The sequence below is a fragment of the Phragmites australis genome, chromosome 11 (genome assembly GCF_958298935.1).
Source record: "Phragmites australis chromosome 11, lpPhrAust1.1, whole genome shotgun sequence".
Lineage (NCBI taxonomy): Eukaryota > Viridiplantae > Streptophyta > Magnoliopsida > Poales > Poaceae > Phragmites > Phragmites australis.
In genome coordinates this window covers 31,484,717-31,511,194 of record NC_084931.1, presented here as the reverse complement: position 1 = coordinate 31,511,194, position 26,478 = coordinate 31,484,717, and the positions used below count along the sequence as shown (strand labels likewise).

The 26,478-nt window shown below is 45.4% G+C and overlaps 4 protein-coding genes across 4 annotated transcripts; all 4 read right to left on the bottom strand.

Annotated features, from left to right (window-relative positions):
* Positions 1-2,641: 2,641 nt before the first annotated feature.
* On the bottom strand, positions 2,642-6,401 carry LOC133885626 (probable polygalacturonase At1g80170). Its single transcript, XM_062325360.1, has 9 exons — positions 5,335-6,401; positions 5,090-5,221; positions 4,834-5,004; positions 4,685-4,711; positions 4,384-4,591; positions 3,695-3,776; positions 3,503-3,611; positions 3,292-3,408; positions 2,642-3,171 (listed from the first exon to the last, which is right to left on the bottom strand). Exons 1-9 carry the CDS (start codon positions 5,470-5,472, stop codon positions 2,896-2,898), a joined length of 1,260 nt encoding a protein of 419 aa, XP_062181344.1. The 5' UTR covers positions 5,473-6,401; the 3' UTR covers positions 2,642-2,895.
* Positions 6,402-7,391: 990 nt separating this feature from the next.
* On the bottom strand, positions 7,392-8,560 carry LOC133884767 (MAPK kinase substrate protein At1g80180-like). The gene has a single exon (XM_062324316.1). It carries the CDS (start codon positions 8,077-8,079, stop codon positions 7,786-7,788), a length of 294 nt encoding a protein of 97 aa, XP_062180300.1. The 5' UTR covers positions 8,080-8,560; the 3' UTR covers positions 7,392-7,785.
* A 1,198-nt stretch (positions 8,561-9,758) lies between these two features.
* On the bottom strand, positions 9,759-14,975 carry LOC133884766 (uncharacterized). The gene is made up of 10 exons (XM_062324315.1): positions 14,762-14,975; positions 14,508-14,633; positions 14,311-14,398; positions 13,437-13,522; positions 13,141-13,335; positions 11,334-11,527; positions 10,688-10,846; positions 10,531-10,611; positions 10,391-10,445; positions 9,759-10,316 (listed from the first exon to the last, which is right to left on the bottom strand). Exons 1-10 carry the CDS (start codon positions 14,870-14,872, stop codon positions 10,125-10,127), a joined length of 1,287 nt encoding a protein of 428 aa, XP_062180299.1. The 5' UTR covers positions 14,873-14,975; the 3' UTR covers positions 9,759-10,124.
* Positions 14,976-17,703: 2,728 nt separating this feature from the next.
* LOC133885275 (late embryogenesis abundant protein, group 3-like) lies at positions 17,704-18,876 on the bottom strand. Its single transcript, XM_062324961.1, has 3 exons — positions 18,738-18,876; positions 18,170-18,631; positions 17,704-18,038 (listed from the first exon to the last, which is right to left on the bottom strand). The coding sequence occupies exons 1-3, from the start codon at positions 18,795-18,797 to the stop codon at positions 17,907-17,909; spliced, it is 654 nt and encodes a 217-aa protein (XP_062180945.1). The 5' UTR covers positions 18,798-18,876; the 3' UTR covers positions 17,704-17,906.
* Between the last annotated feature and the right edge of the window lie 7,602 nt (positions 18,877-26,478).

Sequence of the window (26,478 nt, the reverse complement as noted above, 5' to 3'; positions counted from 1 at the left end):
TGCTGCATCACCCCAAATTGAGTAGCTCGCACTCAAGATCGTCCATGGAGCCGAACAACGTGTGCTGCCCATGGAGCCGAGCAATGAATATTTGTGATTGTTTTTGTTTCTGAAATTTGCAGATGGAATAAGCTCTTTGGGATGAGGTTGCAGATGGAATGGCTCTGTACTTGTTCAGTTTGGAGATTCCATAGCTGACCTCCTTGAATCGACAGCCGGGTGAAGAAGAATATGCTATGTTGCTTCTGGTGTCAGTAGTTTTTGTAGTATGATGAAATTATTTTTGTTGTAAGCTGAGGTCTTTGAGCTTCTCAGCACACACTGGAATGTAATGTGCCAATTAATGGGAGCTTTTGCCTCTCAAGTTGACAAGTTATGCATTGCAAACTGAGTGTTTTGTCTTTTGCTTGTTTTAACCATATACTTACATATATCTGATGCTTCTTGTTTTTTATGAATTGAGAGAAAAACTCTGTACATTGCATAGAGCTATGCATCACAGAAAAAATTGGCATGATGTACCCATCCATTGCAGTATGTGATCAACAACAATGCATTGCGAGAACTGATGAATTAGATAAGAACATCCAGGTTCGCATACATGACATGACCATACATGTTCTCAAAGCTAACAAAATATAGCACACAGGTTCACAAAGTGATAATACATCCAGGTGGACAGAACATGCACCAACAGAATTACATGATTATTCATTTCAAAAGCTTTGGAGGAGGTATAGTACTCTTCATGGGTCGAAACTTAATTGCCTTGGCTGCAGGTTCTTGTGCATGAAGTTTGACAGAAGCACACCCAGAAGTGAGTGTTATTTCAACCCTTGACTCAACTCTGGAAGATGGCACCTGAGATTGCATACTAATGGAGGTAGTACCACCTAGTTTTGTAGCAACTTTTGCACTTGCAGATGTGTGAACAATCTTTTGGTTGGGCATTTTTGACTGCACAAATGTATGAAATAATACATTTGTGTTAAATATGTACAACTTTTGCATTGGTTAGAGTACAATGGAACTCACATTTTTGTATTGTTGTTGCTGTCGTCGCAGCAATAGACTTGAAAGTAGATGTTGTGTTCTTCCTCTTCCCTAAGCTTGTAGAGCTATGCTGTGAATCAACCACCATGACCTACAAAATTGAAGTCGGTAACCTGCATCATTACATCAATGTAAGATTTAGACTTGAGGCATGTAACCATAGCATTATGAGCTGGGGCTGGTGCTGGTTGGGTATTGTTTGCTGCATACTGATCTGTACCACTCCTATCACATGTACTCCTACTGTGACCTTGGCATTTACATTTTCTGCACCTAATGGCAGTGCCAAACTTAGGCAATTTAGTGTCTTTAGGCTTCTCATATGCCTCTCTTATTCTCTCTTTCTTTGGCCTTTCAGGCATTTTAACATATCCTGGAGGTCAAGGTCTTGGCCTCTCAGACTTAGGCCAAAATGTCTTGCCTTCAACTGGTTGTAAGCAATGTTCATATGTCTTCTTGTATTCTTCCACAGAATAACAACCTACTACGAACTCATCTAGCTGCCTTGAGCTATAATATATGCATGAAATGGCATGAGGGCAAAGCAAGCTAGACAATTGCCAGTATGTCCCTGATGTCGATGTAGTTGATCTTCTCTTGCCACCCGAGTCAGGTTCACGTTGGTCATCGACAGGCACCTGCACGGCGCGGCGTCGCTGCACGAGAACGTCACCGCATGCCCCTGATGTCGATGTAGTTTATCTTCTCTGCCTGCACCGCACGCGCAGCTGTCTGCAATTTTTTCCAACGCAAAGTTCAGAGACAAACTATTGTATGCTGTGCATGCAGTGTGCGTCAGACGATGAGACGACACTGGGAGTTGGATTCAGTGTGTGTATACCGGTGCTTCAGATGAATCTGCGAGATGGTCGGAGTATCCCTGATCGATGATGATCGGGTTCGCGACGTTCTTCATCACGATGCTCTCGAACTTCACCTTGCGGGCGAAACCGCCGCCGTTCTGAACAGCAGAATTCACACGTACGTACAGGTTTTACAGTATTTTCACCTGAGTTCCTGACACATATGGATGTTCTGATTCAGGTGGAGAAATGGAGACAGTTACTACTACCTTGGTGGTCCTGATGCGTAAGCCGTTCTCAAATGTCCTTTTTCACCGGCGCTATCAAATGGCCGTGCAGTGACTTATCATGGGCTCAAATACAAGATGTTTGTCTGGTTGGCAATTCATGACCGCTGTTGGGACTGCCGAGCGTCTCAAACCGACGCGGCATCGCTTCGAGCCCTACCTGCGCTCTGTGCGATCAGGAGTTGGAATCCATCAACCATTTGCTAGTTAGGTGTTCCTATAGCAGACAGGTCAGGTTTCAGTTACTTCGTGCGGTCGGCCTCCAACACGTCAAGTGGTGGTAGACTGTTTTTTTTTCCTTTTCAAATGATCATCTATACTCCTTTATAATTCATCTGTTATGATAAATTGTTATATACTGAATTGATTTCACACGTATAACACGTGTGTAGTTGCTAGTTTAGGTCTAAATTGATTTTTGTCCACAAGGCGCATGACTAGAATTATTCCTGTTTGTGTAAATCCGAATGGCAAGTGTAATTGGACGCGCGTGCCTAGATCCACTTGCATTGGACTACCTGGGCCGAGCCCATCGTTCACCCACAATCCTGTATTTTTTTCTTTGTAGATTTTTCTCAACACCAAAGCAGTGTGTACAATCGACAAGTTTCGGTATGACAACAGCTTCAACCTACAGGTTCAATCGTGTATGTATGCATGCCTCAGTCACTGCCTCGCTGCAACAAGAGCTCAACAAAGAAACCGAAGCCAACCTGTGTTGGTAACCGGCAGCATCTTTTCGGTCACAAGCATCACGACTCGGTTTCGTCAGCCGTTGTGTCTCTCAACATTCTGGGGTCGCGCTTGCCAAGGCAGGACGGCGGCGCCACCGTGCCGGCGCTCTTCCCCGACGCCCTGTAGCAGAAGGCCGACGCCTGCCCCCCGCCCTCCAGGGTCAGGTTGACGTTCGTCAGCTCCAGTTGCCGGCACGGCACGGCGTCGCTGCACGCGAGCTTGATCGCCTGCTCCGTCGCCGACGTGCCCCGTATGTCCACGAACTCCACCTTGCCCACCTGCACCGCCTGCGTCTGCACGTTCGCAACGCAAAGATGTTGAGAGTTTCAGGCCTGGCCTGAGAGACGATGCAAATGAATGTGCTTCGCGCTGCAGGCTCGGAAATGGTGATCGAGCAGTCGATCATGACGTGCCTGGTTCGCGCAGGGTGTTGGTTGGTCGCAGTAGTACTGGTCGACGATGATGGGGTTGGAGACGTTCCTCATCACGATGTTCTCGAACCGCAGGCTGTGAGCGAACCCCATGCCTCCCTGGAAACAGAAGTTGCACGTGTTGTAAACTTGTAATGCAGCTCTGCAAGTGCTGTTCTGACAAGATTGTTCTTGCGTCGTGCACTGCTCGTACCTGCCAGCTCTTGATCCGTACACCGTTGGTTGTGTTCGTGAGCAAGCAGGTGTCCACTTTCACGTTCTCGACCATGTCGGCGGTCCGGTTCTTGCCGAGGCTTCCAATGCTGACAGACACGTGCCGTGTGTTATATTGGTAATCCGAGCAGCAGAGATCAGATCGTAGCCTACAGAGGTGAAGCACCGTTACCTGATACCATGGCCAGGGCCACATGAAATGTCTTTTACACGGACATCGGAGCAATTGCCAACCATTGACACGCAGTCATCCCCTGGAAAGATTGTTTTGTTAGCAACCAACTTAATCATCTAAGTCTTTTAAAAAAGTTTAGTCATATTACTATTGATTGCTAAAAAACGGCGATGGTGATGCAATCAACTCCCTCCGTCAAGAATACAAGGCATATTTTAGTGTGGCATGTTCTTCAAAGTTAGATTTTGACCATTATTTTCTCACAAAATATATCATTTATAGCTACAAGATTAATATAGTGTGGAAGCATTTTGAAATATGAATCAAACATACTTATAATTTCAATAACTTTGGTCAAAATATATAAAGTTGACTTCTCTATAATAAAATGTGCCTTGTATTTTTGGACGGAGGTAGGGAGTTAAAGTTTGCATATAAGGTCAAAATAGTATTGGGCAGAGATATTCCTTAATTTGATTTTTTTTTTTTTTTTTTTTTTTTGGGTGCTGCAAGGAACCAGAGAAATATAGCCAGCAGCAGCAATGTGGGACTTGGCTACACCTGCATCAATGTCAAGGCATAACGAGTAGTACTACGACTTCGACAAAACTTTGTCCACTCAACTAATTGCCGGTTCTGATCTTATCTTGATTGCTAATCGAGTAAGTGCATGGGTATGTACAGACCTGTCGAGATCAGGTTATCCATGATCTGGACATGGGAGGAGTCGTTGAGGTGGATGCCGTCGGTGTTGGGGCTGTCCGCCGGCGCGGTCACCCGGAGGAAGCTGGCCTTCACGTCGGAGCACCGCGTGAACGTCAGGTGGAACTGCTGCCCGTTCTGCAGCGTCACGCCCTGCACGCTCACTCCCCTGCACTCCTCGAAGTGCACCGCCTGCAAATCAACAGCAACGTTCAAAAGAATCAGTCGTGGTCGCCGATCATCCCCTCGCCGCCGGCTAGAACGGCACGGGAGCAGAGCATTCACCATTGGACGAGGCCCCTCGTAGCAAGGCTGCAAGAACACGAGCAGAGCAGAGCCATGGTTTAGAGAATTCAGGTGACTTCACTTCACCGCAGTAACTTCAGAATACATACAGTTTGGGCTGTTGGTGGTTGAACCGATTAATTGGTTACCTGGGTCTTCTTGCGCTTGCAGGTGCTTGCCCACCACTCCTGCCCCATGCCGTCGATGGTGCCGCCGCCGCTGATGGACAGGTCGTCCACGCCGTATATGTAGAGCCACTTCATCGGGTCCCGCCCGGCCCACTCGTCGGGGCTCGCCGGCGCGACGATCGCCCCCGAAATCTGGCACAACAGCAGCAGCAGCGTGAACAGAGAGCACTGAGCACAGCGCGCGAAGCCGGACGGTGCAGAGCTAGTAGCTACGTACCAGCAGCTTGAGCTTCTTCTTGCAGGGACCAAAGAGCTGCACCGGCCAGATCCGGTAGGCCTTGCCGGGCGGCACGGCGAGGACGGCCTGCTCGCTGGAGGTGCACGCGGCGGTCCACGCGTCCAAGAAAGCCTGGAGGTTTCGGAACAGCGTGCAAGGTCAATCCTGCCCGAGTTCTTTCCCGCTTATCGAATCGAGATGACCGCTCAGGCGTGCACGAATTGTGGATCGAGGACCGTATGTACCTGGGTGTCGTTGGCAATGCCGTCGCCGACGGCGCCGAAGTCGTCGAGCGTGAGGAGGACGCGGGTCTCGGCGGCGCCGCACAGGAGAAGCGCGGTCGTCAGAGCCGCGAGCGCGAGCGGCAAGGACGACATGGCCATTCTTGCACCGACCAGTTAGCTGTCTGGCTAGCTCGGCGCCGCTGTTGCGCGCGCACAGGCACCGAAAGCAGCCTCGAGAGAGGCGAAAGGACCGGACAATGAAGCGAATGCTGGAAGAAACAGGTGGTGGTGGTAGTAGGACACCTAGCAAATAGCATGCATGTGCCGCCTTGTACCGCGGTGGTGGTGGCCTGGCCCGGGCGTCCTGTTGGCCTTTCCCGGGAGGAAGCTGGTGAACGATGCGTGATGATCCTGAGATTTCTGCATGTGGCAAGGGGAAATAGTGGTCATCTGCTGATTGGGCAAAGCATCCGTGATTGCCGATTGAAAATCTCTCTCGCTTCATGTAGATAATCAAGTGTGGCAAGTGGCAACTGGTAAATTGCTGTAGTTGGAAAGGTCCTGTCCTTTGCGCGGTTATTGGATGGTAACAAGCCATAAAGGCCTTGATTTACACCGAAGGGGGAAGAAAATCAGGGGGGGTTGGTGGTAGGTTTGCATGAACCATGTCAAAGTTGACAGTTGTGCCTTCTGTTGGGAAAAATAATAGTATTGATTTACACATGATAAACTGTAACTAGCCTTCATTTTTAGCAGAGTAAAAAATTGCTCCATCGCCTGGTTAAGCACAGTAGCACGGCAATGTCAGCGCTTGCATAAAGGAAAGGAAGCACTAGAAACCTGAGGCCCAATCCACAACGTCTTTTTTTCTCCCTTCCCATCTTTGCCTTTGGTCATTCCTCCAGCAATACTAGGATCCACACTCCTTTTCTGATTCTTGGCAAGCATTGCTACCATTAGACATGCCTGCCTTTTTCCTATCAAAATCAATCACCTCAGACTTTTCCGGCTCTTGAAAAGCAACCATTTTTTTTAAAAGCAACCATTGGTCAAATGATCGATGGAAGAAAAGATAACGGGATTATAGAGTAATTATTTTCAGTTTTGCTATTTACCACTCCAGTGATTTTTTGCTTTTCTTATCTATCATTTTTGTGTCCGCCGAACTGGCTTTGAGAAAAACAAGGGGGAAAGTAGCATTCAATTGATTTGGTGGTATGGACTGGTTTTATTTGTGTACTGTATGTACGTGTGTTCATAATTCCCGTGGAGACTAGCTTCCCCAACAGCCACCAACTACTGGAGTACATTTTCAGTATGGCGCAGGAACTGAATTTGGTATTTTTTGGGGGGTCACAGCGCAGGAACTGAATCGCATCAGCCACCAAATGCAGTTCAGACTTCAGGCACGTCGCATGTCTGCATTTGTATTGTTTTTCTGTGTGTCAACGCATGTGTGACGCATGATAGTCCTTTTTTCCCTTCAAAACAAAGAATGAAACCTCCAGCTGATGAATTGTCGTTTCCAGGATTGCTGAAATGGCAAAAAAAAAAAAAATTGTAGTTGTTTCTTTTTTTGCCGCCAAGTTTGAACACTCTGCTATGTCTGAACTCGATCCGAATGCAGATAGCATAGGAAATGCTGAATGGATGTTCAGCTGAATTCCATCTTCTGACTCTTCAAAGAAAGCAGCTCATCATCGTCGCGAATGCCGTGCGGCAGAAGAGCGTGGAAGGCGATGATTAATTCCATGCGTAACAAGAAATAAAGGAGCCTGATAAAACAGGCAAACAAATTTCTGAAAATTGTCAGTCACCACCACCAGTTGGCGAACAGCTTGGGTGCCTGTGTGTTCCGGTATATGTACAGATCGATCTGTCCGTTCGTATATAGAGTAAGTTCATTGAATAGAAATGCACACCTGCATTGACCTTTGCTACACAGACTGAAAGCAATACTGCTGGTCTGCTGGATGAAATGCAGAGGTTAACGCATCTAGTCCACCTTCAATGTCACCAAAACTTTTGCTTTACAGGTAGTAAACCACGGGTCTTTCCTATCTGTAATCCTCCATGGCTTGTCACAAGCTCATAAGTCATAACTAGAGCAATTCAGTGTTGCTACAAGGCAAAAGTTCTTCACAGTAACTAACCACTGACAGAATACAGGCCACCGTCAGAACATGGAACTTTTTCCAAATTCTGATAGAAATTGAACTGTTTCGTGTAAAATTTTGTGTTCCAAAGCTTTAGTTTCTCACGAAATGAAGAACAGAGAGCACGCTGCACAATCAAATTCACGAGAGCACCGACAGTCTGACACCTACTATTCACTTCATCTCAATTATGATTCTTTCTGCTATATCACTACCTGGACATGAGAAAGACACCCCACAAAAGGAAGAAATAAACTTAACAGAAACTACCAAATTTGGAGTGTGTTCCGATCGATGCCGGTACAGAGTGTACAGATCAGTGGCGCCTCCCCTTAGCCTTCGCCTTGCCGCCGTCCTTTCCTTTGCCGCCGCCGCCGAAGAGCCTGCAGAAGCCGCACACGGTGACGCGCGGCGACGGCGGGTCGAGCGCTGGCGGCACGCGCCCGGCCGCCCTGTACCCGCCGTGCTCGTGCCCGGTCGACCGGCTGCGCTCCACGGCGCCGTCCGCGGCCGCCGGCTTGATCTCTCCGGAGAAGTTCTTGTCGTCCCACACCATCCCCGACGAGCCCGATCGCCGGAACGTCTCGCTCGACCGCTGCAGCCCCGCCATGCACGCCGCCGACTCCTGGACGCGGCAAGAGATCGAAGGCACCGGCCGGAGGAGAGAAGCCACGCGCGCGTCCGTGGGCCTGTGGCTGGCGAGGTGAGCCGGCGTTGAACTTGCCCTGTAGATATACGGCTGGAATCAATCAAGGAGAACGTACGCACGCAGAAGCCGTCGTCGCCGGGAGCGATTGCGATAAAAGATCAAATCTTTATGGAGCAGGAGGGAGGGAACTCTGGAACTGAAAGGGACGTGGCCGTTTGACTCGAAGAATAAAAATGGCCACGGTTTCTTGGGATAATGTACTCTGATCGCCCGTCGATGGCTTGCTGACCGATTGATTCGCCTGCTCCGTTTCGCGGGGTTGCTACGCCTGCGTGTCGGCGACGCGTTCAAGGGAGGAAGGAGAGGGATGGATGTCCCGCGCAGGGACGTTGGTTCCATTGTGCCTCGTCCCATGCGGCTTCCCGATTGGCCCTTCCATTCACCAACTGCTCACGGCATGTACAGTGATTTAGATAGCTCTTGTCTATAAAATTCATTTATGTCATTTCTAAATAGTAATGAAAACAACTCATACAATATACTATCTATAAAATTACCTATAAGACTCACATATAATACTATAGACATTAATAACCCCTTATATAATGATTTAGACAGGAACAAATTGTTTAATAGACCATCCGTTAAATGCTAAACTGTATTTCTCTCTCCTCCTCAAATCCCCTTCACGTCACAATCTTATGTGGCATCTTTTATTGACAGCTAACCTCAGCCCAGCCCACTGTAGTACTGTACACGCTTGCAGCAAATTCGTAGCAGCCGGAGGAGGTTGTACGGCGAGCGGAGCGGGTCCAAGAAGGTGGACCAACTCCATACAAAGGTGAAAGGGCTAGTCAAGTATGGATGTTTAGCATTGGTCAGGGTCAACCAGACCATCAAGAAGTTTACTCCAGTTGCATACTACTCTACAAGTCTATAACAACTACTAGACGCTCAAAATACTATACGCTTTGAAGAGGAAACAAACCGAAACCGCTATGTATAAACCCAATCAACACAAATGATGGACGGCCATCTGGTCTTCAGTCCTGCACTTCTGCGTTGTGTACGAAGCATGAACAGCTGAGATGCAGCTTACCTAGTTCCCCTGTCGAGCTCGGGACAGCACCATTGTTGGGCCTCGCGTAGGTGGCGTCCCCGGCCTCGACGGGTCCCCTTTTGTCCGGCGAGGTCCCAATTCTTTCCTTGGTGACTCGGACGCAAACATTCTGCGGCGAACAGACAGGCTCACAGCCCACTTGACTGCTCGACCATGAGTCCGAGGTCTGAACTTGAACAAATTAGCACCTTCCTTTCTTGACCCATCACTTCAGTTCCGAAAATTTCCAAACGCGTCTGCACACCATGGCACGACCTGTCTGAGTCACAGCACATTCTGCGGTGAGAAAGTGTCACCAGTACTGGACGAGTAAAGAAGCTTGAGAAAGTGTCACCAATACCCACGGAGTTCCATCATTCCAGCACGTTGGATAACCGTTTGCATACAGATTAGATCGCAACAGGATGCTCCATACATTGTGCATCTGTACACAAGATTCTTTCTAGTGAATGTCTTCCCTTTGGGAGAAAGCATTCGGACCATAGAAGCAAGTGTGACTGCAGACAACTGAACAAATTGGTTGGTAAAGTTCCTTTTTCCAATTACGGAGCAACGACAACCTTCATCTTTGCCAGCCCCAGAAATAAAGATAGCATCTTAGCAACAGCTGTTCAGTACAGTCTACAGTGTGCAGGCTACAAGCTCAGGCCAACCATGGATAGGAGGATTTGGCGCAGCTTAGGCAGCAGGATAAGAAGGAACCCTAATACAAGGCAAAATGAGACTGTTGGAGACTTTCACTACCGCACAGTGCTGAAAGGGAATGGTTATGTACATTGCCATTGTATGCGCCTTAGTCCATCAGAACATCTGGGGCTCCAGGGAGCATCCGATGGATCCACGACTTGCAATATTCATCACAGCAACAGGGTGAGCATGGTCAAAATCAATAAGCCTTCCTCCTGCTGCCACCGCTCAGGCTTCTAGGGCTCCCTTGGCTGGAGAAAGGATGCTTGTTCCGAGCCATTGGGGAACTGCTGCCACCAGCCCCTTGATTCATCATGCGACGAGGAGAATCATTTCGCATACTTTGCGTCTCAGCCTCAAGTTGTTTAGCCTCCTCTTGTAACATAGATAACTGTTCACATGTGGAAGTAGATATTAGTCCCTTCCAAGGCTCCAGTGTCACAAGATGCAAGCCAGTCTACTCACCCGAAGTTCATTTTCCTTCACACGATCCTGAAGAACAGTTATAGCTGGACTCAAACTGGTACACAGAATGTGAGACTGATAAGTCAATAGAGGATTACACAGTATTTGGCTAAAATGTGACAAGGAGATTTTGTTCTCACCAATACTCCATTAATTTGCAGAGAGAAGAGTTGTATGTAGATGCATGGTGAATAGATGTAAGAGGGTGAATTTTCCCATCACTGCAACAGAACCATACAACATTTAGCACAGAAGTATGAGATTTTGTAGCTATAGTCCTGAAGAAACTTGAGTTACCAAATATTTTGTTGCATGGCTTGATTGTATGCTGACTGTTCCTCTTCAAAAAGGACCCGTTGCATATCACAGTAAGAAGTCAATGTGGTTTCCAGTTTTAGCAGATTCCTTGTAGGGAAGACAAAAAGTGGCACCTCCTTCCTTACATACTCTGCACCACTGTTGGCAAGAAATTGTATATTAGAAACTAATGATCGTACTACACCACCCTGCTCTTGGTAAATCCATCAGCAACAAATCTTGATAATACACAGTAACCTTAAAGTGTTTCGTCTTGGACTTTTGGTCTCGTGTGATACATCATACAAAACTAAGGAGATGACATGAAATTACAACAACAATGCATATGAGAACATACTTAGAACAACACTAAAGCACAATCTGTTTGATGATATTCACATATTAAATGGTTTAGTGTGAAAAAGAACAATGTGGAGTCAATAAAATGACTGTTGGGAAAAAACACAAGCCACACAACACTATTACTCGTAGTTTCTTTAGAGAAGGAACTTATGACAGTAGCTATATGAGAAAGAATCGCAATGTTTAGTGTAACATTGCTATATGTTTCTAAAATATATGCATCCAATGTTTAGTGTAACTGTTCAGGGAATAAAAGGATTTAGATAACTAATTAATTGGATACCATATGTCCATATTTGACCGGTGCAAAGCCTCCTGGATGCTTGGGGTCATATCTGAATCATAAGGATCAATAGACGCTTCAGGTGCGTTATCAGGATTGTACGCAACAATAGCGTTTTCTCCGGGTTGATGCTTTGCTGAATGATTTGTGTCAGGATGAGAATAGAAATCCATATCTGGAGATCTTCCCCGGGCCTAAATAAATAGACAAATGTTCAGTTAGTTTGCCAATGGTACTGGTAAGTAGGCACACACACACACACACACAACTGCATGAATTAACTATAGCTCCAACTGAAGAGCTCAGACGTGAGAACCCCAACACCATGCATAACTGAAATGTGTGAATAAAAAAATGGTCTTGAACCTAGCATCCTAGCTACAACTTCAATTGCTCTACAAATATTTACTGAATAAGCTAGTGAAAAACACAAGAGAACATACTCCACATATAAAGTTTCTTTTATTATACAGAAACTAGCTTACTACACGCTTGTCAGAACACAACAAAGGTATTAAACATGCTTACTAAATGATACTTAAAGTTACACAAATCAACTAAATAACGTGAGCCCAGCAAATTGCATACACAAGAGGCCAAAAAAAAAAAAAACACGCCAATCGATAAGAATCAGTGGACATGCTTGCCCAAAAAAATTCATATTGCAGCAACTTGGTGCTTCACATACAAATTTTTCACCAGTGTTGATACTCTGCGGTGGAATGTGAAGCCAAGCAGTACATCAAATTTAGACTACATAGGACAGTAGGAAGTAATGAAGCCCGTTTTTCGATTGCAATCCAATACTCCACATCTAAAGAAACCTACATAATAGGCACTTAGTTTTGCAAAAGGTACATTCCAAACAACGTGGCAGACTATATATTTAATCTAGCATGGTTATCAATATAGAAAGAACATCAAATATGAGTGCTTATCTCTTTCTGTTGCAAAACCTTCCATTAAAAATATATGCCATTCTATCTAATAGTAACTACCTTCAGCGAATCTGAATCTAAAACTTTACAGCTGTTGCCAAACCAAAGACACAATCTACAAAAGACCATCAAAGGCACTAGTTATTAGCAATATGCTTTACGGTTTTACCAAACAACTGAAATGAAGCGATCAAAAAATTAACCATGGAGGGCATTAATTACTCAATCATGCTATGGCAGCATCCAAACATGCCACTGAAGGCAGCATACAAAACTCAACAAGATAGAAGAACAATTCAAGAATTACTAAAATTTGAAGCCTATAATTAATTTTTCTTAATTAACAGTTGCATGTTTCAGTAGTGGTGCCACCCAAGCGCCATAAAATGCCTCTTAATAAAATAATCTAGCTGAACCAGCATGTTCAAGTAGGAGGGCATCTTCCAGGATTTTCTGATTTCTGAACACAAACATGAGGGCGATAATTTCAGTTTACTGATTAACATGGGTCAATGGTTAAAGCTGGAACCCATTTAAACAAAGGTTTCCTTAAACATAATGCTTGCAATAGACAGGACATATTCAATTCCAAAACCAGCTAGACATAAACTAACTGCTATGACATGGGTGATACATTGTACACTTAATCTTAAATTTTAGGCTTTGTATTCATTCCAGTTTCTACTACCGTTTTCCCCCAGCTGTCCAGCATCATTTATGGTCTTAAACATTCTCCATCTAATAGGCATACATGTAGATGTGCTGCTACCCAAGAGAACAGGCCATCTTGATAAAAAGATCAACAAAGAAATGTAGCAAAGTGTTTTAAAAAAATAAATTCTGCAAACACATGTGTTATCAAACTAAACCTTGCTACTTTTTGAAGCTCTGGAATCCCCTGTGTCCTGTTCAATGCCCTCAAACAAAGCAGATTGTGATGATAATGCATTATCTGATGAACTCCGGGATGATTCAAGGTCAATGACTGGAACGATAGCAAGAGGAACGATACCACGCTGTTGTCCACCCAGTGACTGAAAGGCGATCACTTGGATTTTCCCTACCTGCAGGCACATCAAAATCCAATTCAGCAAGACTAATGTATGCACATGTGCTCTGAAGAGAACATATGCGTGTTGTCTATATGAAGCAAAAGAGTTATAACCTTTTGAGCATCTTCGCTAAAACAAGAAAATATCAGCCCCAAGAAGCCAGGATCCAGCAACTGAAACATTGCTTGGGTGCGAACATCTGGAAAACATGGTTCATGGAAGTCATATAAATCTTTACTGTAGATGGGCAACATCTCAAAAGAGACAACCTCATAAAGCAGATGCACTAGCAAATCCTCTAGGTCTCCATTATCACGGTCAAGTGGCGAAGTAATGAACCTTCTGCCTTTGTATTCAAGGCAATATAGGTCGGTGTCATCATGGAATCTCTGGAGCAAAGTAACGTGTCCAAATATAGCATATTCCAATTTCAAGTACACAAAAGCAGAGCTACTTAGCTGCCAACTGGCTCTAGCATACTTAACATCCATTTTCAGAAATGGCAAGTGAACATCTGTGGGGATGTAGTAAGGGCTAGATCACATAAAAGGTGCACGCTAACAATAAAAAAACTACTAGTGAATTCCTGAACCTCGTAGGCGGAAGGCGGAAACGACACACATCATTGGACAGCACTGTGGCTATTTTACAAGATAAATAAATGCAAATATTAGGTCACCAGAGGCACTACTTAGCTGCCAACTGGCTCTAGCATACTTAACATCCATATTCAGAAATTGCGAGTGAACATCTGCGGGGATGTAGTAAGGGCTAGATCACGTAAAAGGTGCACGGTTACAATAACAAAATCACTAGTAAATTCCTAAACCGCGTAGGCAAAACGAAACACATCATTTGACATCATAGCGGTTATTTTACGAGATAAATAAATGCCAATATCAGGTCACCGGAGGGCACTTGAGCTCATTGAAGTGGAGCTCTAGGCACAAAATGATTCACCAATCGGAGGTAACACGGATCACTTACCTACATGGGACGGCAGAACGGTGATATGCGGGTGCGAGTGGTACCAACCGATCACCCTCGTAGTCTTCCCGATGGTGACCGTCATTTTGTGCGAGCAGGAGTCAAGTCCAACCTCCAAAACCCAACATTACGCTTCTCCACGCAACACCAAGCAACAAAGCAAAATCTCAAGAAATGGAAGCGAAATGAAAGGATATCTCGGCTTGCGCCGATGCGGCGGCGAGCAGCTCGGGGTTGACCTCGACACGGTCCTTCTTCCGCTCGCACCTCATCTGCGGCGACGCCCCCCATATCACGGCGGTCGCGCCGCCCCTGCTCGAAGTCTACAAGTAGGCAAGCAAAACCAACCACGATCTCGTGAGAGGAAGAAACCAAACCATCCAGGCATTCGCGGGAGGGGAAGCTTGGATGGGTCGAGTGAAACTGAGAAGGGTTAGGTGGGGGGTGTGACCTCGACGTCGCCGAGGAGGAGGCCCATGACCTCCTCGGTCTCGGTGGTGAGGGCGTGGGAGAGGCAGGTGAGCCACACCTCCTCGCTGATCTTCACCGAGGTCAGCGACATCTCCGCCGCCCGCCCCGCGGTCGCCGCCGATCGGCTGGGGTTTCGGGGCGCCGGCGTGGTGGGTGCGGGACCTTTTTGGGGACGGTCCCCGTCGCTGGCGTGGCTTCTGGCTTGTGCTGCGCGGTTGGGCCCTCGACACGCTGTCCGGTGTGGGGTCTCGGATCCGGTGCGGCCCGAGCCAGAAGACACTGCATATGGGCCCTAAACCTATATCTTTTTTGTTTTTGCAGTATCGTTTCCAGTTGGGCCGGCCCATCTGAGGCCCATATACCTGGGTTTGCGCAGGCTTTGCTGGGCCGAGCAGATTCTTCAACAGCAGGCCTGTCTGTGATGAATGCTGCCAAATTTGTGTTCATCCTTTTTTCCGAAAGAACCGGTAGGAGAACTTAATGATTAAGGAGTACTTAGCGTATCAATCCGTACGACTGTACATGTTAGAAATTTAATTTACGGTTAAATTATAGATATTTATATTAATAATAATTGTATGCTAAGATACATCAACTATTTATATTTAAATATTAAAATATAAAATATAAATATATATTTTTTCATAATATTGGAATCGTGTTTATTATTTGTGAATAGATCTAATTTATATTTTTCATTTTATGTGTTATGCAAATTGATTTTTATTTTTTTCTTGATTTTTTGAAATTATTATTATTTTTAATGTTGTCACCGTATCTCATATTATTTTTTTGAAATACATTATAAATTTTTTGATATTATTTTTGTGTGATAATCCGTAATATGTTTGCGTTCTGTTGTTTTAATTTTGTAATGTTTGATTATAATTGATTTGGAAAAGTGTGTTGATTGCTAACGTAACTAAGTTGGAGTTTGCTAACATAATCTTGTTGGATAAATAATATCTACAACAAAAAAAAGAAGGAAAAGTAAGGTAAGAAGTAGTCTTGGGACTGGACTCTATAATTTGTTTTTTAATCTTCTATGCTATTTCGTCTGGTTGTTGATCTATAGTTACAGTTAGTCAATCAATTAATTCGATGGTTGGATGTTTTATTTTTTTATGAGAATTTCTAGAATTTTTTTAAATTAATGTAGAGATATCAAAAGGAACATCCAATTAGTAAATATAATATAAGATAAGATGCAAGGTCGTAATCACAAAGATCCCAAAAGAAAAAGAAAAATGCCCAGGAAGGGCGAGAACAAAGAAGGCCAACTCTCGCCCTATCTGCATTCATCCTTGCATGAACAAAGATAAAAAGAATTCCAGTGGGAGCTGTTAGGTTTCGGCTAAAATTACTGCGACGTATGATCATTGTCCCTGCCTTGTATGCCAAAGATTATCAGTTTCAGTGATAACACGAGTACTAATTGAGAGATTTTTTCGAGAACGTAAACGAAGACCTAACCTAGGAGGAACGTGGTGTCTTTTCATTAAGAAGAAATACGAGGACTCGAACTTGGCTACTGAGGCTGCGAGCGTATACACCACGCCTTCCAACAACTAAACTAGACTTGGTTTCATTTTACCGACAAGCTTGGGCTTAATCCTGCAGTGCAACGCGTTATCGGAGGAAACTAGTTGGATGCTCGAACCACTGGATCTTCTTGGTTTATAAGCACTGTCGCAGCATCTCTGAAGAAGCCGAGGTGAGGGAGAAGGAAATTCGAACCTACTTCGGAAGCTGAAAGATTACGGTCATCTTCCAGGGGATATGCTACTCTTCAGTTCGTAGTTGAGTGAATCTTTTCTTTTTTTACTTGTGAGTGTACCTGATTTGAAAGCGAAAAACTTAAGCGGGCTAGCTTCTTCTCATCTGTCGACTAAGAACCCCACTGTTCGATTTGGATATGACGATCCTCACATCATCTTCTCCCTCAAGCTAACTCGCGATCTCTTCTTACTGCGCCATTCTTCACCACCGCATCGTCACCTCGCTCCCCCACGCCCACCCTCCTCAACCGTCCCCGGCGCCGGGTTCGCCGCCGCCAGCTGCCATCTCACAGAACAGCTATCGATCTAACGCCCCCGACCCGACCCACCGGCGGTCCTCCACCACCCCTAGCGGCCACCGCTTCGTCGTCCGCCCACCTCCCGTCGCCGCGTCGGGCGAGCCTTCTGCCAAAAGGCTTTCCCTCTAAGCCCGGCACTGGTGAATCATCGCTTCCCTCTAAGCCATGCATGCACCGGTGGGATCCGAATACTCTAATATCGAGTCACGTTGTTCGTCACTGACACGTGAACCCTCTATACGTCAGACGACGTTAAGAGATCTTCAAGAGATCCTCGCCCGCACCGGTGAATCCTCTTCCCCAAGCTAAGCCCCTTCCCCAAATGCTATTTTTGCCGTCGTCAGTCGTCACCTGAGGACAGTCATTCCGAAAACTTAATTATTGCAGCTCCTTGTTCACTAGCCACCTGTTTGCCGTAAAAGGTCCATTGATCTGTCAAATCACTTCAGCATTCGTGTTTACCTGTACGCGTTCCGAATCTGAAGTCGCTGTTCAGCCTGGCCAGAGGGGGAGACATCTGCTTGGCACTTCGGCTGACCTGGACAGGCAATCAAGTAGCATTCTTGCCCAACGTTGTAGATAGCTCATAGCAGTGACCCATTTCACCGTCTTGACTCTTGAGCAGCGTGTTTCTTGGTGTATCACCAAGCGGCAAAATCAACCAGAGATTAGTGCACAACATGTACGGGAACATATCAAATCATAACAGGAATTTCAATTTTGTTTTACAAATTTTCCGTTCACCCCCAAATTTCAGTCATTTTTCGTATACGAGTGAAAGAAAAATGGAAGATTTTCAATTAGATATTTCATTCTCCTCCAAAATTTTAATCCTGGTCACAACCATATATATGTGCCTCGTATATAGGCTCTGCCCGGACTTTATTACTCCACATCATAATAAAAACACAAGAGATGAGAGAAGTCTGACGAACACAAAGATCGCTCGTCACAAACTAGGAATCACGAAACCGGAAACATACATACTAGACCCATTCATGGACAAGCAAACGAAAACAAGGACAAGACGGAGTGCAGGTTCATGCGTCTACTGATCCCTGGTGATGGTGGAGGAGTCCTTGTTGGTGTTGGCAGTGTCGGCTTTGTCCCCGCTCATCCCCAGCGTGTTCATCACCGCGTCCTTGGCACCCACCGCCGCGCTCTTCACCTGGTCAGTGGCCTGTAATAAAAACACAAGAAACCACGATGGTTTTCAGCATCCGCAACAGAAGGATTTCGTGAATGAGAATTGCGCGCGCGTTGCAGACTTGTAGGTCTGTTCAGTCTTGTGTGTGCAGTGGGGTGGCCGACCTGCTGGATGACGCTGCCGGTCTTGTCCTTTCCGGCGACGGCGGAGTCCTTGGCGTACTGCGAAGCTTCGGAGGCCTTCTGCTTGGTGGCCTCCATGGTCTCGCCGGCCTTCTGCTTGGTGGCCTCGGTGGTCTCGCATGCCTTCTGCTTGGTGGCCTCGGTGGTCTCGCCAGCCTTCTGCTTGGCCTCGGTGGTCTTCTGGCCAAGGTAGCTGCCGGTGTCGGACGCCTTCTGCTTGGTGGCCTCGGTGGTCTCGCCGGCCTTCTGCTTGGTGGACTCGGTGGTCTCGCCGGCCTTCTGCTTGGCCTCATCAGTCTTCTGGCCAAGGTAGCTGCCGGTGTCGGACGCCTTCTGCTTGGTCGCCTCCTTGGCGTCGTGGCGCTTGCCCGCCGCGTCCGACGCCCGGTCCTTCGCCTCCTGCGCCTTGTCCCTGGTCGCGCCCATCGCGCGCCCCGTCTTCTCCTGCACGCCGCATCATCGCAAACCAAAATTCTTTAGCATGCGTGCTACCTAACCAAAATTATGTTAAAAAAGAGAGAGAGAGAGAGAGAGAGATCGGCATGGTCACCTCAGTGCGGGCCTTGGTCTCGCCGGCCTGGTAGCTAGCCTTGTCCTGGTGGGAAGCCATCTCTCAAACTTGGCTCGAGCTAAAACACGAACTGACTGATCGCTCTGATCACTCGGGAGATGCAGGGTTTCTCCTGATGCTCAGCTGAAGCTTATGGCAAGGAGCTTCACAGCAAGGCCTATTTATAAGCTGCAGCTGCGGGACAAGCCCGGGGACACGTCGCGCGCCGGAGCACGTGCATGGGCGCCACGTAGAAAGGACACGCGTTGTGTCACAACTCACAACTCCGTGCCTTCGCCAAGCCTAGCCATGTAGATGGACCTGATTCGCGCCCATGCAAGTCAAGTGATCGGCGCATGCAGACACTTGGGCAGCTCCAACGGAGCCACTTCAGCTAGCGATAACAACTCTACGTCCGCGTCGTAAAAGTAGTAGTAGTTATTTGGCAACCTAAATTTGAGTTGGGTAAATTATTGTTTTTGATATATATTGTCTGTAATGTTCTCATGTTTTAGATAACTCATAGGTCAGTTATTGATAGGGCTTACGAGAGAGGCTAAGGATAAGGTCAGATTTCTTGTTCATGTGGCTCATAGAGAAAGGAGAGAGATCGAAGGAGAAAGTCAGAGAGAGAAAGGGAGGAGGTCAACCGGGTCGATTCAGTAGTGGCGCGGCGTGTCAGCGAGATCGGCTAGCTGGGTCAATTGAACGACACAGCGCAGTAGGGGGCTGAAGGGGAGGAAGAGGGAGACGCAAGAGGGAAGCCAGATAGAGGGTGTGTGAGAGAGAGGGGCAGCGGGATACGGTGGAGCTTGCCAACAAGGAGGAGGTCCAGCCCGGGGCGACGTGGCGTGCGGCTAAGCGGCGGCGCACTTGGGACAACGTGGTTGCTGCGCAAGAGCGCGAAGGGTGCAACGGCGGTGGCGACCGGGATGACAGGCGACATTGTGGAGCGCTCCGATGGCTGCGTGGGCCGAGCAGCCGCGACCGGGATGGCGGGCTAGAAGGAGGTGGCGGCGGTGCCCATGCGCATGAACGGTGACAGTGATAGGAGAGGTGGTGCGACGCTATGGGAGTGGCAGGCGGGTAATTTTGATGGACAATCCATGAAAAAATGAGGGAAAGGGGAGAGGGAAACCGAATTACTATATTGTAATAATCTAACAATCAAATTGTTAGAATATGAGGCTAGAAATGATCTATTTGTTTCAGTTTAAAATTGTAGAAGCTATAATATACAATACAAAGATGAAACTAACAGAACCTTAGACTAGCAAGCTGAGAGAGAGGGTGAGGAGAGAGAGTGTGCTAGCTCTTGAAGTCTTGATGATGGAGACCGCGGCAGGCTCATGGGTCCCGTATGTGGGATGTGAAAGAGAGATGATGAGGTGGTGAAGGGTTAAAAAAAAATTGATCATGTGGTGACCCACATGTAACCCACATTTATTTTGGAGGATGTTATAAAGATAAATGGTTGGAGTGGTAATTTTTTTGTGTATTTTTTTAAATGAGGTGGAGATAAGATGGTAAAATAAGAGCTAACAGCTAGCTCAATTATTGAAGTTGCTCTAAAGTTAACTTAGCGTAGCGTGTAGACATCTAATATTATCTCGTATGTCTATCTATTTTATTGATATTTATTTATCCGTTAATTTTTTTACCTACTTCTAACACAAAGTTCAATAAAAATAAATGATCTTAATAACTATATATACGTTCACAAGAACTAATAAAAATTTCCGCCCAAAAGCCAAGGCAAGCAAGGGACGAAATATTCGGCGAACAAGTGCGAGGACATCGAGTGCGTGCGGTGCCCGGTGTACGTGCACGTGCCTCCCGGTGACGGTCACGACCACGATCCGATCAGATGGATGATGCCTTGGCGTTGGTGTGTACAAGTTGGACGCTGCTTTTTTCCTTTTCCTGCCTGGCCACCTGGGTAACTAGACCGCGGGTGGTGGTGGTGCGGTGGAGCATGCACGCACGCACGCCCCTGGCCATGCGCGCTCCCTTCGATGAACTGCGTGCGTGTTTGGTTTCGATTCGTATTGTTCGTGCGAGCCGGTGCAGGTGACGAGACCCGACGGAAAGGTGGTCGCTCTGGCATTGGCAACCCAGATGATAAGCAATGTGAAGGCTGTGTGTGTGTGTTAGGAAAACCTCGCATTCGCATGACAGACCAGAAGTCTCTGGTGTTCCGTTGATGATTGGTATGCGCAACGCAAATGCAAGATGTTTGGAAGGTCGTGCAGTTTTTTTTTTCTTACCCGTGAGATGAGATGAAAAAAAAGGAAAATAAATCCTACAATCATGAGGAGAGCATCGAAGCAGAGGCCCAATGGGCAGTGTTAGGCCAGGCCGACAACGTGAATTTCTCTAACCGTGCGTGCTAGGCCTGGTCAGGCTTGATTGGGGCCGGGAAAGGCTATCGTCGGATTGCCGGAGATGGTGCCCCCTGCCACCGTTGCTCGCACGCTCCAAGATGGCACACATGGAACTGGAACCTAGACTGGACTAGGTTAGGAATCCCTCGCGCTGTTGCAGGATCGATCCCCACAAGTCCCCATCGGTGCTACTGCATGCACGGCTGCAGCTGGCCGTTGCGCCTGTAGTCCCCCGCCATTCCCGGCCATCATGCGCGAACGCAGCTCGATGGCCCATGCGCAACGCCCACTCGCCTGCACAAAGCCACCCGATCTTCCAGGTCGCCGGCTAGTGCATTGTCAGAGCAGCTGATCGGCGACGGCGGTGCGCTGCGATAGTGGGCGCTGCTCGGATTGCACTTGCCACGACCCTAGCGGCTAGCGCCCTACGTATGCTAGTGCTGCACATGGAAATGACACTAGAGTGCGCACGTACCGCAGGCGGTGGTCTGAAAGTGGCCATGTCCAGCTCGTGCACCTGCACAGTGCGGGTAGCTTCAGTGCTTCCTTTGTAAAACTGTATGGCCAACTAGCACAGTTAAAACAAAACAGCTACACTGTAACCATGAACAAATATTGTACAAAGCGCTCTGAAAGAGCACAACATTACGCTGAATTGCTTTGTCTTAGGTTTGCGGAGAAACGGGAAAGGTATATATATAATTTGTGGCATCTGGTAGTGGGTTCTGAATAAAGCCTTCTGCAGGCAAGACTGCAAGAGCACACCGTAGTTGACCTTCTGCTGGGAATTGGCATAGCCCATATTGGTTTCCACTTTCGTCGCTAGCTAGCCCGTGGAGAAAATCATCGGTGGTACACCATAGCAAAAGCTTCGATTATTTGCGTTCCTTTCCAGCTGTACGAGCAATCCATCGCCCGTATATAAGGGGGCCAATGACACATTTCAGCTCCTCGCCAACAGTCCTGTACTAGTCAAGTCATAAGGAGTAGAAACCTAATTCTGATCACCGCTTCAAACTATAATGCCTAAACTCAGGCTCATCCTCAACTTCATCCTTGTAATGCTTCCATTGTTCGATGCATCTTCAGGTACGGCATTTCATATTAATTTTCACTGTGTTGATTATATATTTTCGTTACTGGTCTATGGAAGAACATGATTCATATTGTTTGAATGCGGAACGAACTGTGGCAACAGAAGGCAATTATGTGGTAACTTCAGAAGTGACAGAGGTCTGTACAGGTTAATCTTCTTTTCTTTTTGGCAATGGCATGTTAATCTTTGTTGAAACCGCCAGACAGAAATAAAAGAGCTGATTTTTTTTTACTGCAAAACCCCCCCCCAAAAGTCACTTGGATTTTGACTTTCCCCCCCAAAAGTTGTTTTGTTGCAAAAAGCCCCCCAAAAGTTTGACTTTGTTGCAAAAAACCCCCTAAAAATTCAAAAAAATAAAAAAATCATTTAAAAAATTCTAAAAAAAACTAGAGACAATTCTAAGACCTTCTGTGAAATTTGTTTTCAAAAATAATATCCTTGGCATCATATTTCATGGAGAGGAAGTTTGGAAAAAAAAAGAAAAATGTGCAGCTCATTTATTAACTCATGTTATTTTAACTTTTTTATGTCTACCATTATTTTTCCTACACAAATAATTGTTTAAGTAAACTAATAAAAGTGGTTTCACTAATTTTGGGGGTGTTATGGATTAGTTATGAATTAATCTATCTGCAACCCATTTACTGAATCCTGCACGTTACGATAACTATTTCAAGATTTCATGTATTTTTACAAGATAGAGGATCATGTAAGAAGACTAAAAAATTTTGTTTCATGATTTTTGGATTAGTAAATAATTAACTATGCATTTAACTCGAATTAATAAATGAGTTGCACGTTTTTCTTTTTTTTCAAACTTACTCTCCATGAAATATGATGCAAAGGATATTATTTTTGAAAACAAATTTCACAAAAGGTCTTATAATTGTCTCTAGTTTTTTTTAGAATTTTTTGTGATTTGTTTTAAATTTTTTAGAATTTTTGGGGGTGTTTTTGCAACAAAATCAAACCTTTGAGGGGGTTTTTTTTGCAACAAAACAACTTTTGGGGGGGAAAGTCAAAATCCAAGTGACTTTTGGGGGGGGGGGGGGTTTGCATTTCCTAAACAAAAAGACAGAGTTGGCATTGTGTTTAAGAAGCATCGTGTCAGAGCTAATCTGTCTCACATGTATATTATTTAATCGGTTTTAACTCAAATTGACTGAGAAGCTAACTTGCTATTGGGGGTAGGGGGGGATAGTGGCTAGACATACTATCTGCAGTGTTTGACTTTGGCAGAAGGTCGTATCAACAAAAAAATCTATTCGAAAATTTCCTATGATTTTATAAGAAGCACTTGATCACAGAAAAATGCGTATGTGGTCATACTGTTTTAGGACCAGTGGTTTTTTTGAAAGAGAAATATTTCAAAATTACATTGTGTATGTGATCACAGTTTCTCCTCTCCTCACCCTCCCGAAATGCAGAGACACAGCGAGGGTTCTGACAGAGCTTCAGGATTATGACTATGGAGGATACAACTCTAAACACGATCCACGCAGGAAGCCAGGGAGTGGACACTAATCACATCACCCCCTTCCTACATGTATTTCAAAATTTTACATGCATTCTGGTGTGGCTGCCTTAGTCATGTGAAGGGTACAAAATACTAAGGCCATTCAGTTGAGTTATTCAGACAAGTAAAATACATTATTATGTAGCTGTTGTCCTCTTGTAAAATCTTGAATGAAATGGGCTCTCCGGTTCTCATGCAGGCTTGGAATTTCAATACGTATTTCTTTTAAATGAGCATGGTTGATTTTTCTTTGAGTACGAGCCCGCCTTACAAATTACAGGCTATTTGGCAAACATTATCATGCCCCCACCTCATTAGCCTGAGATGGGCCTGCATCCACAAATTCAGAAAGAACACTCCAATTTGAGAACTGTGCGACTTGTGAGTGTGGCTTCTTTCGGCTGCCAGGCGAAGCACGGGGAATCGGAACTGTACCGTAACCTTGCTTTCCTGCTGCCATTTTGCTTCCCTTCTCTGAGACGGAACTGTACCGTAACCTTGCTTTCCTGTTGCCATTTTGCTTCCCTTCTCTGAGACTTTCTAGGAGCGTTGCCCAGTCAGAAGCTCCTATTACCAGCAGCAACCATTGTTTGTTTACAATTTCTCTGACCTTAACTCTGATTCCAGCCAAAGAATGTCCTCAAATTGGTACTTTTATTCAGCAAAGATAGGCATCATCACAGGACACGGTCAAACGAGACGGCTTCAGCCTTTCTTCGAGTACCTGGTCGTTGTACATGACGGTGGGCTATGCTCATCTAGACCGTGACTAAGCTCCTAGCCAGCCTCCTAAACCACACCGGTCCTGCATGATTAGAGCTGCATTTAAGTAGAGCATTGGCCGTGATTAGAGCTGGATTTGGTTAGCCTAGCCCGGTTAAAAGCGTGTGTGGTTTAGGAAGAGATGGCCTGTCGCTTTAGGTCTCATCATCATGAGCCCGTGGATGGACGTGCCTCCGAACCAAATCCTAATCGAGGTGTTGCCGAACTGCTACGGTACAAGAGGCTTCCCGCCGACTAGGGATATAAATTGGTGAACTAGGATACTGAAATTAATGAATTAGGATACTCACCTATTTTTTAGTTCGACTAATAACCATATTCTTTTTAAATTTAGTAAATTTTCAAATAAACTAATGTAATTAATTAAAATTAAAAAAATCGGTGTTTTTAGGTTCATCAATTTGCACTTCTTCCACCTTCCATGTACGTTCGTGCCAGACTCTATGGAAACTAGAGAAATCGTCATGAAGAGTATGGATGGAAGAAATTTTGATCGGAGTAGGAATGGAGACAATAATGCGTGTTTGTGTCTGGTCGACCGTTTCCCCCCTCTCGTAGACGTTTCCGGATTGGATATCTCCTTCTTTTTTCTTTTTGTCGTTGTGCAAGAATACTCTATTGTTTTTTATAACTCGTGGATCAGGATTTCCCTCTCTCTTTCTCCCACTTTTTTTTTTCGCGTCCAGGATGTACCAGTAAATGAACTTGTTGCTACTCCAAGCGCTGCGTGTTTCTATGCTTTACAGTATTAGACACAAGCACACACTTAGTTTAAGATGGTGTTACAGTTGGCAAGTCTTTTCCATCTGTAGTATCGTGATATACCACTAGGCAGTTAAATAGACATCTTAAAAAAAATTAATTGATGTTTTTCTCATATTCCTTAACCCAATACACCTAAAATCACCTTAAGAAAGACAAGAGCAAATTATAAAAATTTCAAAACCAACACTCCTCTTAAATGAATGTGAACTCTAGATTCTATTTAAGATCACATTAAAAGTCATAGCATAAGAAATCAAACAACTTGACGAAAAACTCATAGACGCAAGAGAACTAGTCGTCGGAAGAATTGATTCTTCAAGTTAATGGATCTAGAAGGTTGAGATGGTTCAAGACCAACTTTATATTCTTGCAATTTGAGGGCACTTCCTCAAGCGAGGTTGCAAACGTTTTGATCGGTAGAGTAGACACACTAGATAAATCTAGAGTAATTTTGGATACAATTTAATATAAGTTTATTTGTATTGTTATTGAGGCCAAAATAATTCTAAGTATCATAATTTACCCTCCTCTTAGAATGTCACCGATCCCTTCAGCCGCTCATCTCCCCTACGACAAAAGCAAAATCCAATAAAGTGACCATCTTTCTGGAAGTATGTGCAGTGGTAGTGTCTTTCAAAACTGGACTGTCAGTCACTCTGGAGTCTCTCATATGAGCTTTCATCTTTGATTGTAGAGCTTTTTTGGGTTGTGGAGTGAATTTCTTCTTTATGAGCTATGATATGGGTTTCTTCTTTGTGGATTGTAGTGGAGTATTGGTCTTGGTTTTCTAGGCCTCAAGGATAGTAGGTGTGGTAAAAATAGTATTATCATCTCCATTGTAAATCACCCTCTCAAAATTTAACCCTAAAGCTAAACATGTCTTATCTGCGTATATTTTGGTCTTGGTCAAAATCAAGTTTATCTTGCCCTTGCCTTCTGAGCATTTCTCCACAAGAGAAAGGAGATACTCATTCTCGGTCATGAGCTTTTTCACTTACCCTCTAGCCTAGCTGAGCTTGTCTTTAAGGACGATGCAGATGGAATAATTTGACTGCACATCCTCAAAACACTCAACACTCTTCAATCTAGACTCTAGCTCCTTTATGTGTTTGTCTTTCACATCAAGATCCTTTGAGAGCAAAAAGCATTTCTTGCAAGCACCTGAAAGAGTAGGTCCAGACTCCTCCTTAAGAAGCT

Coding starts and splice junctions, on each gene's coding strand:
- LOC133884766 (XM_062324315.1), bottom strand. CDS start 14,872: ATGTCGCTGACCTCGGTGAAGATCAGCGAGGAGGTGTGGCTCACCTGC. Junction 13,336..13,436: donor TTAGCGAAGATGCTCAAAAG/GTTATAACTCTT, acceptor ATGTGCCTGCAG/GTAGGGAAAATCCAAGTGAT. Junction 10,847..11,333: donor CGGTCAAATATGGACATATG/GTATCCAATTAA, acceptor TCTTGCCAACAG/TGGTGCAGAGTATGTAAGGA.
- LOC133885275 (XM_062324961.1), bottom strand. CDS start 18,797: ATGGCTTCCCACCAGGACAAGGCTAGCTACCAGGCCGGCGAGACCAAG. Junction 18,632..18,737: donor AGACCAAGGCCCGCACTGAG/GTGACCATGCCG, acceptor TGCGGCGTGCAG/GAGAAGACGGGGCGCGCGAT. Junction 18,039..18,169: donor CCGGCAGCGTCATCCAGCAG/GTCGGCCACCCC, acceptor TTTTTATTACAG/GCCACTGACCAGGTGAAGAG.
- LOC133884767 (XM_062324316.1), bottom strand. CDS start 8,079: ATGGCGGGGCTGCAGCGGTCGAGCGAGACGTTCCGGCGATCGGGCTCG.
- LOC133885626 (XM_062325360.1), bottom strand. CDS start 5,472: ATGGCCATGTCGTCCTTGCCGCTCGCGCTCGCGGCTCTGACGACCGCG. Junction 3,777..4,383: donor GGATAACCTGATCTCGACAG/GTCTGTACATAC, acceptor CAATCTTTCCAG/GGGATGACTGCGTGTCAATG. Junction 3,612..3,694: donor GGCCCTGGCCATGGTATCAG/GTAACGGTGCTT, acceptor CGTGTCTGTCAG/CATTGGAAGCCTCGGCAAGA.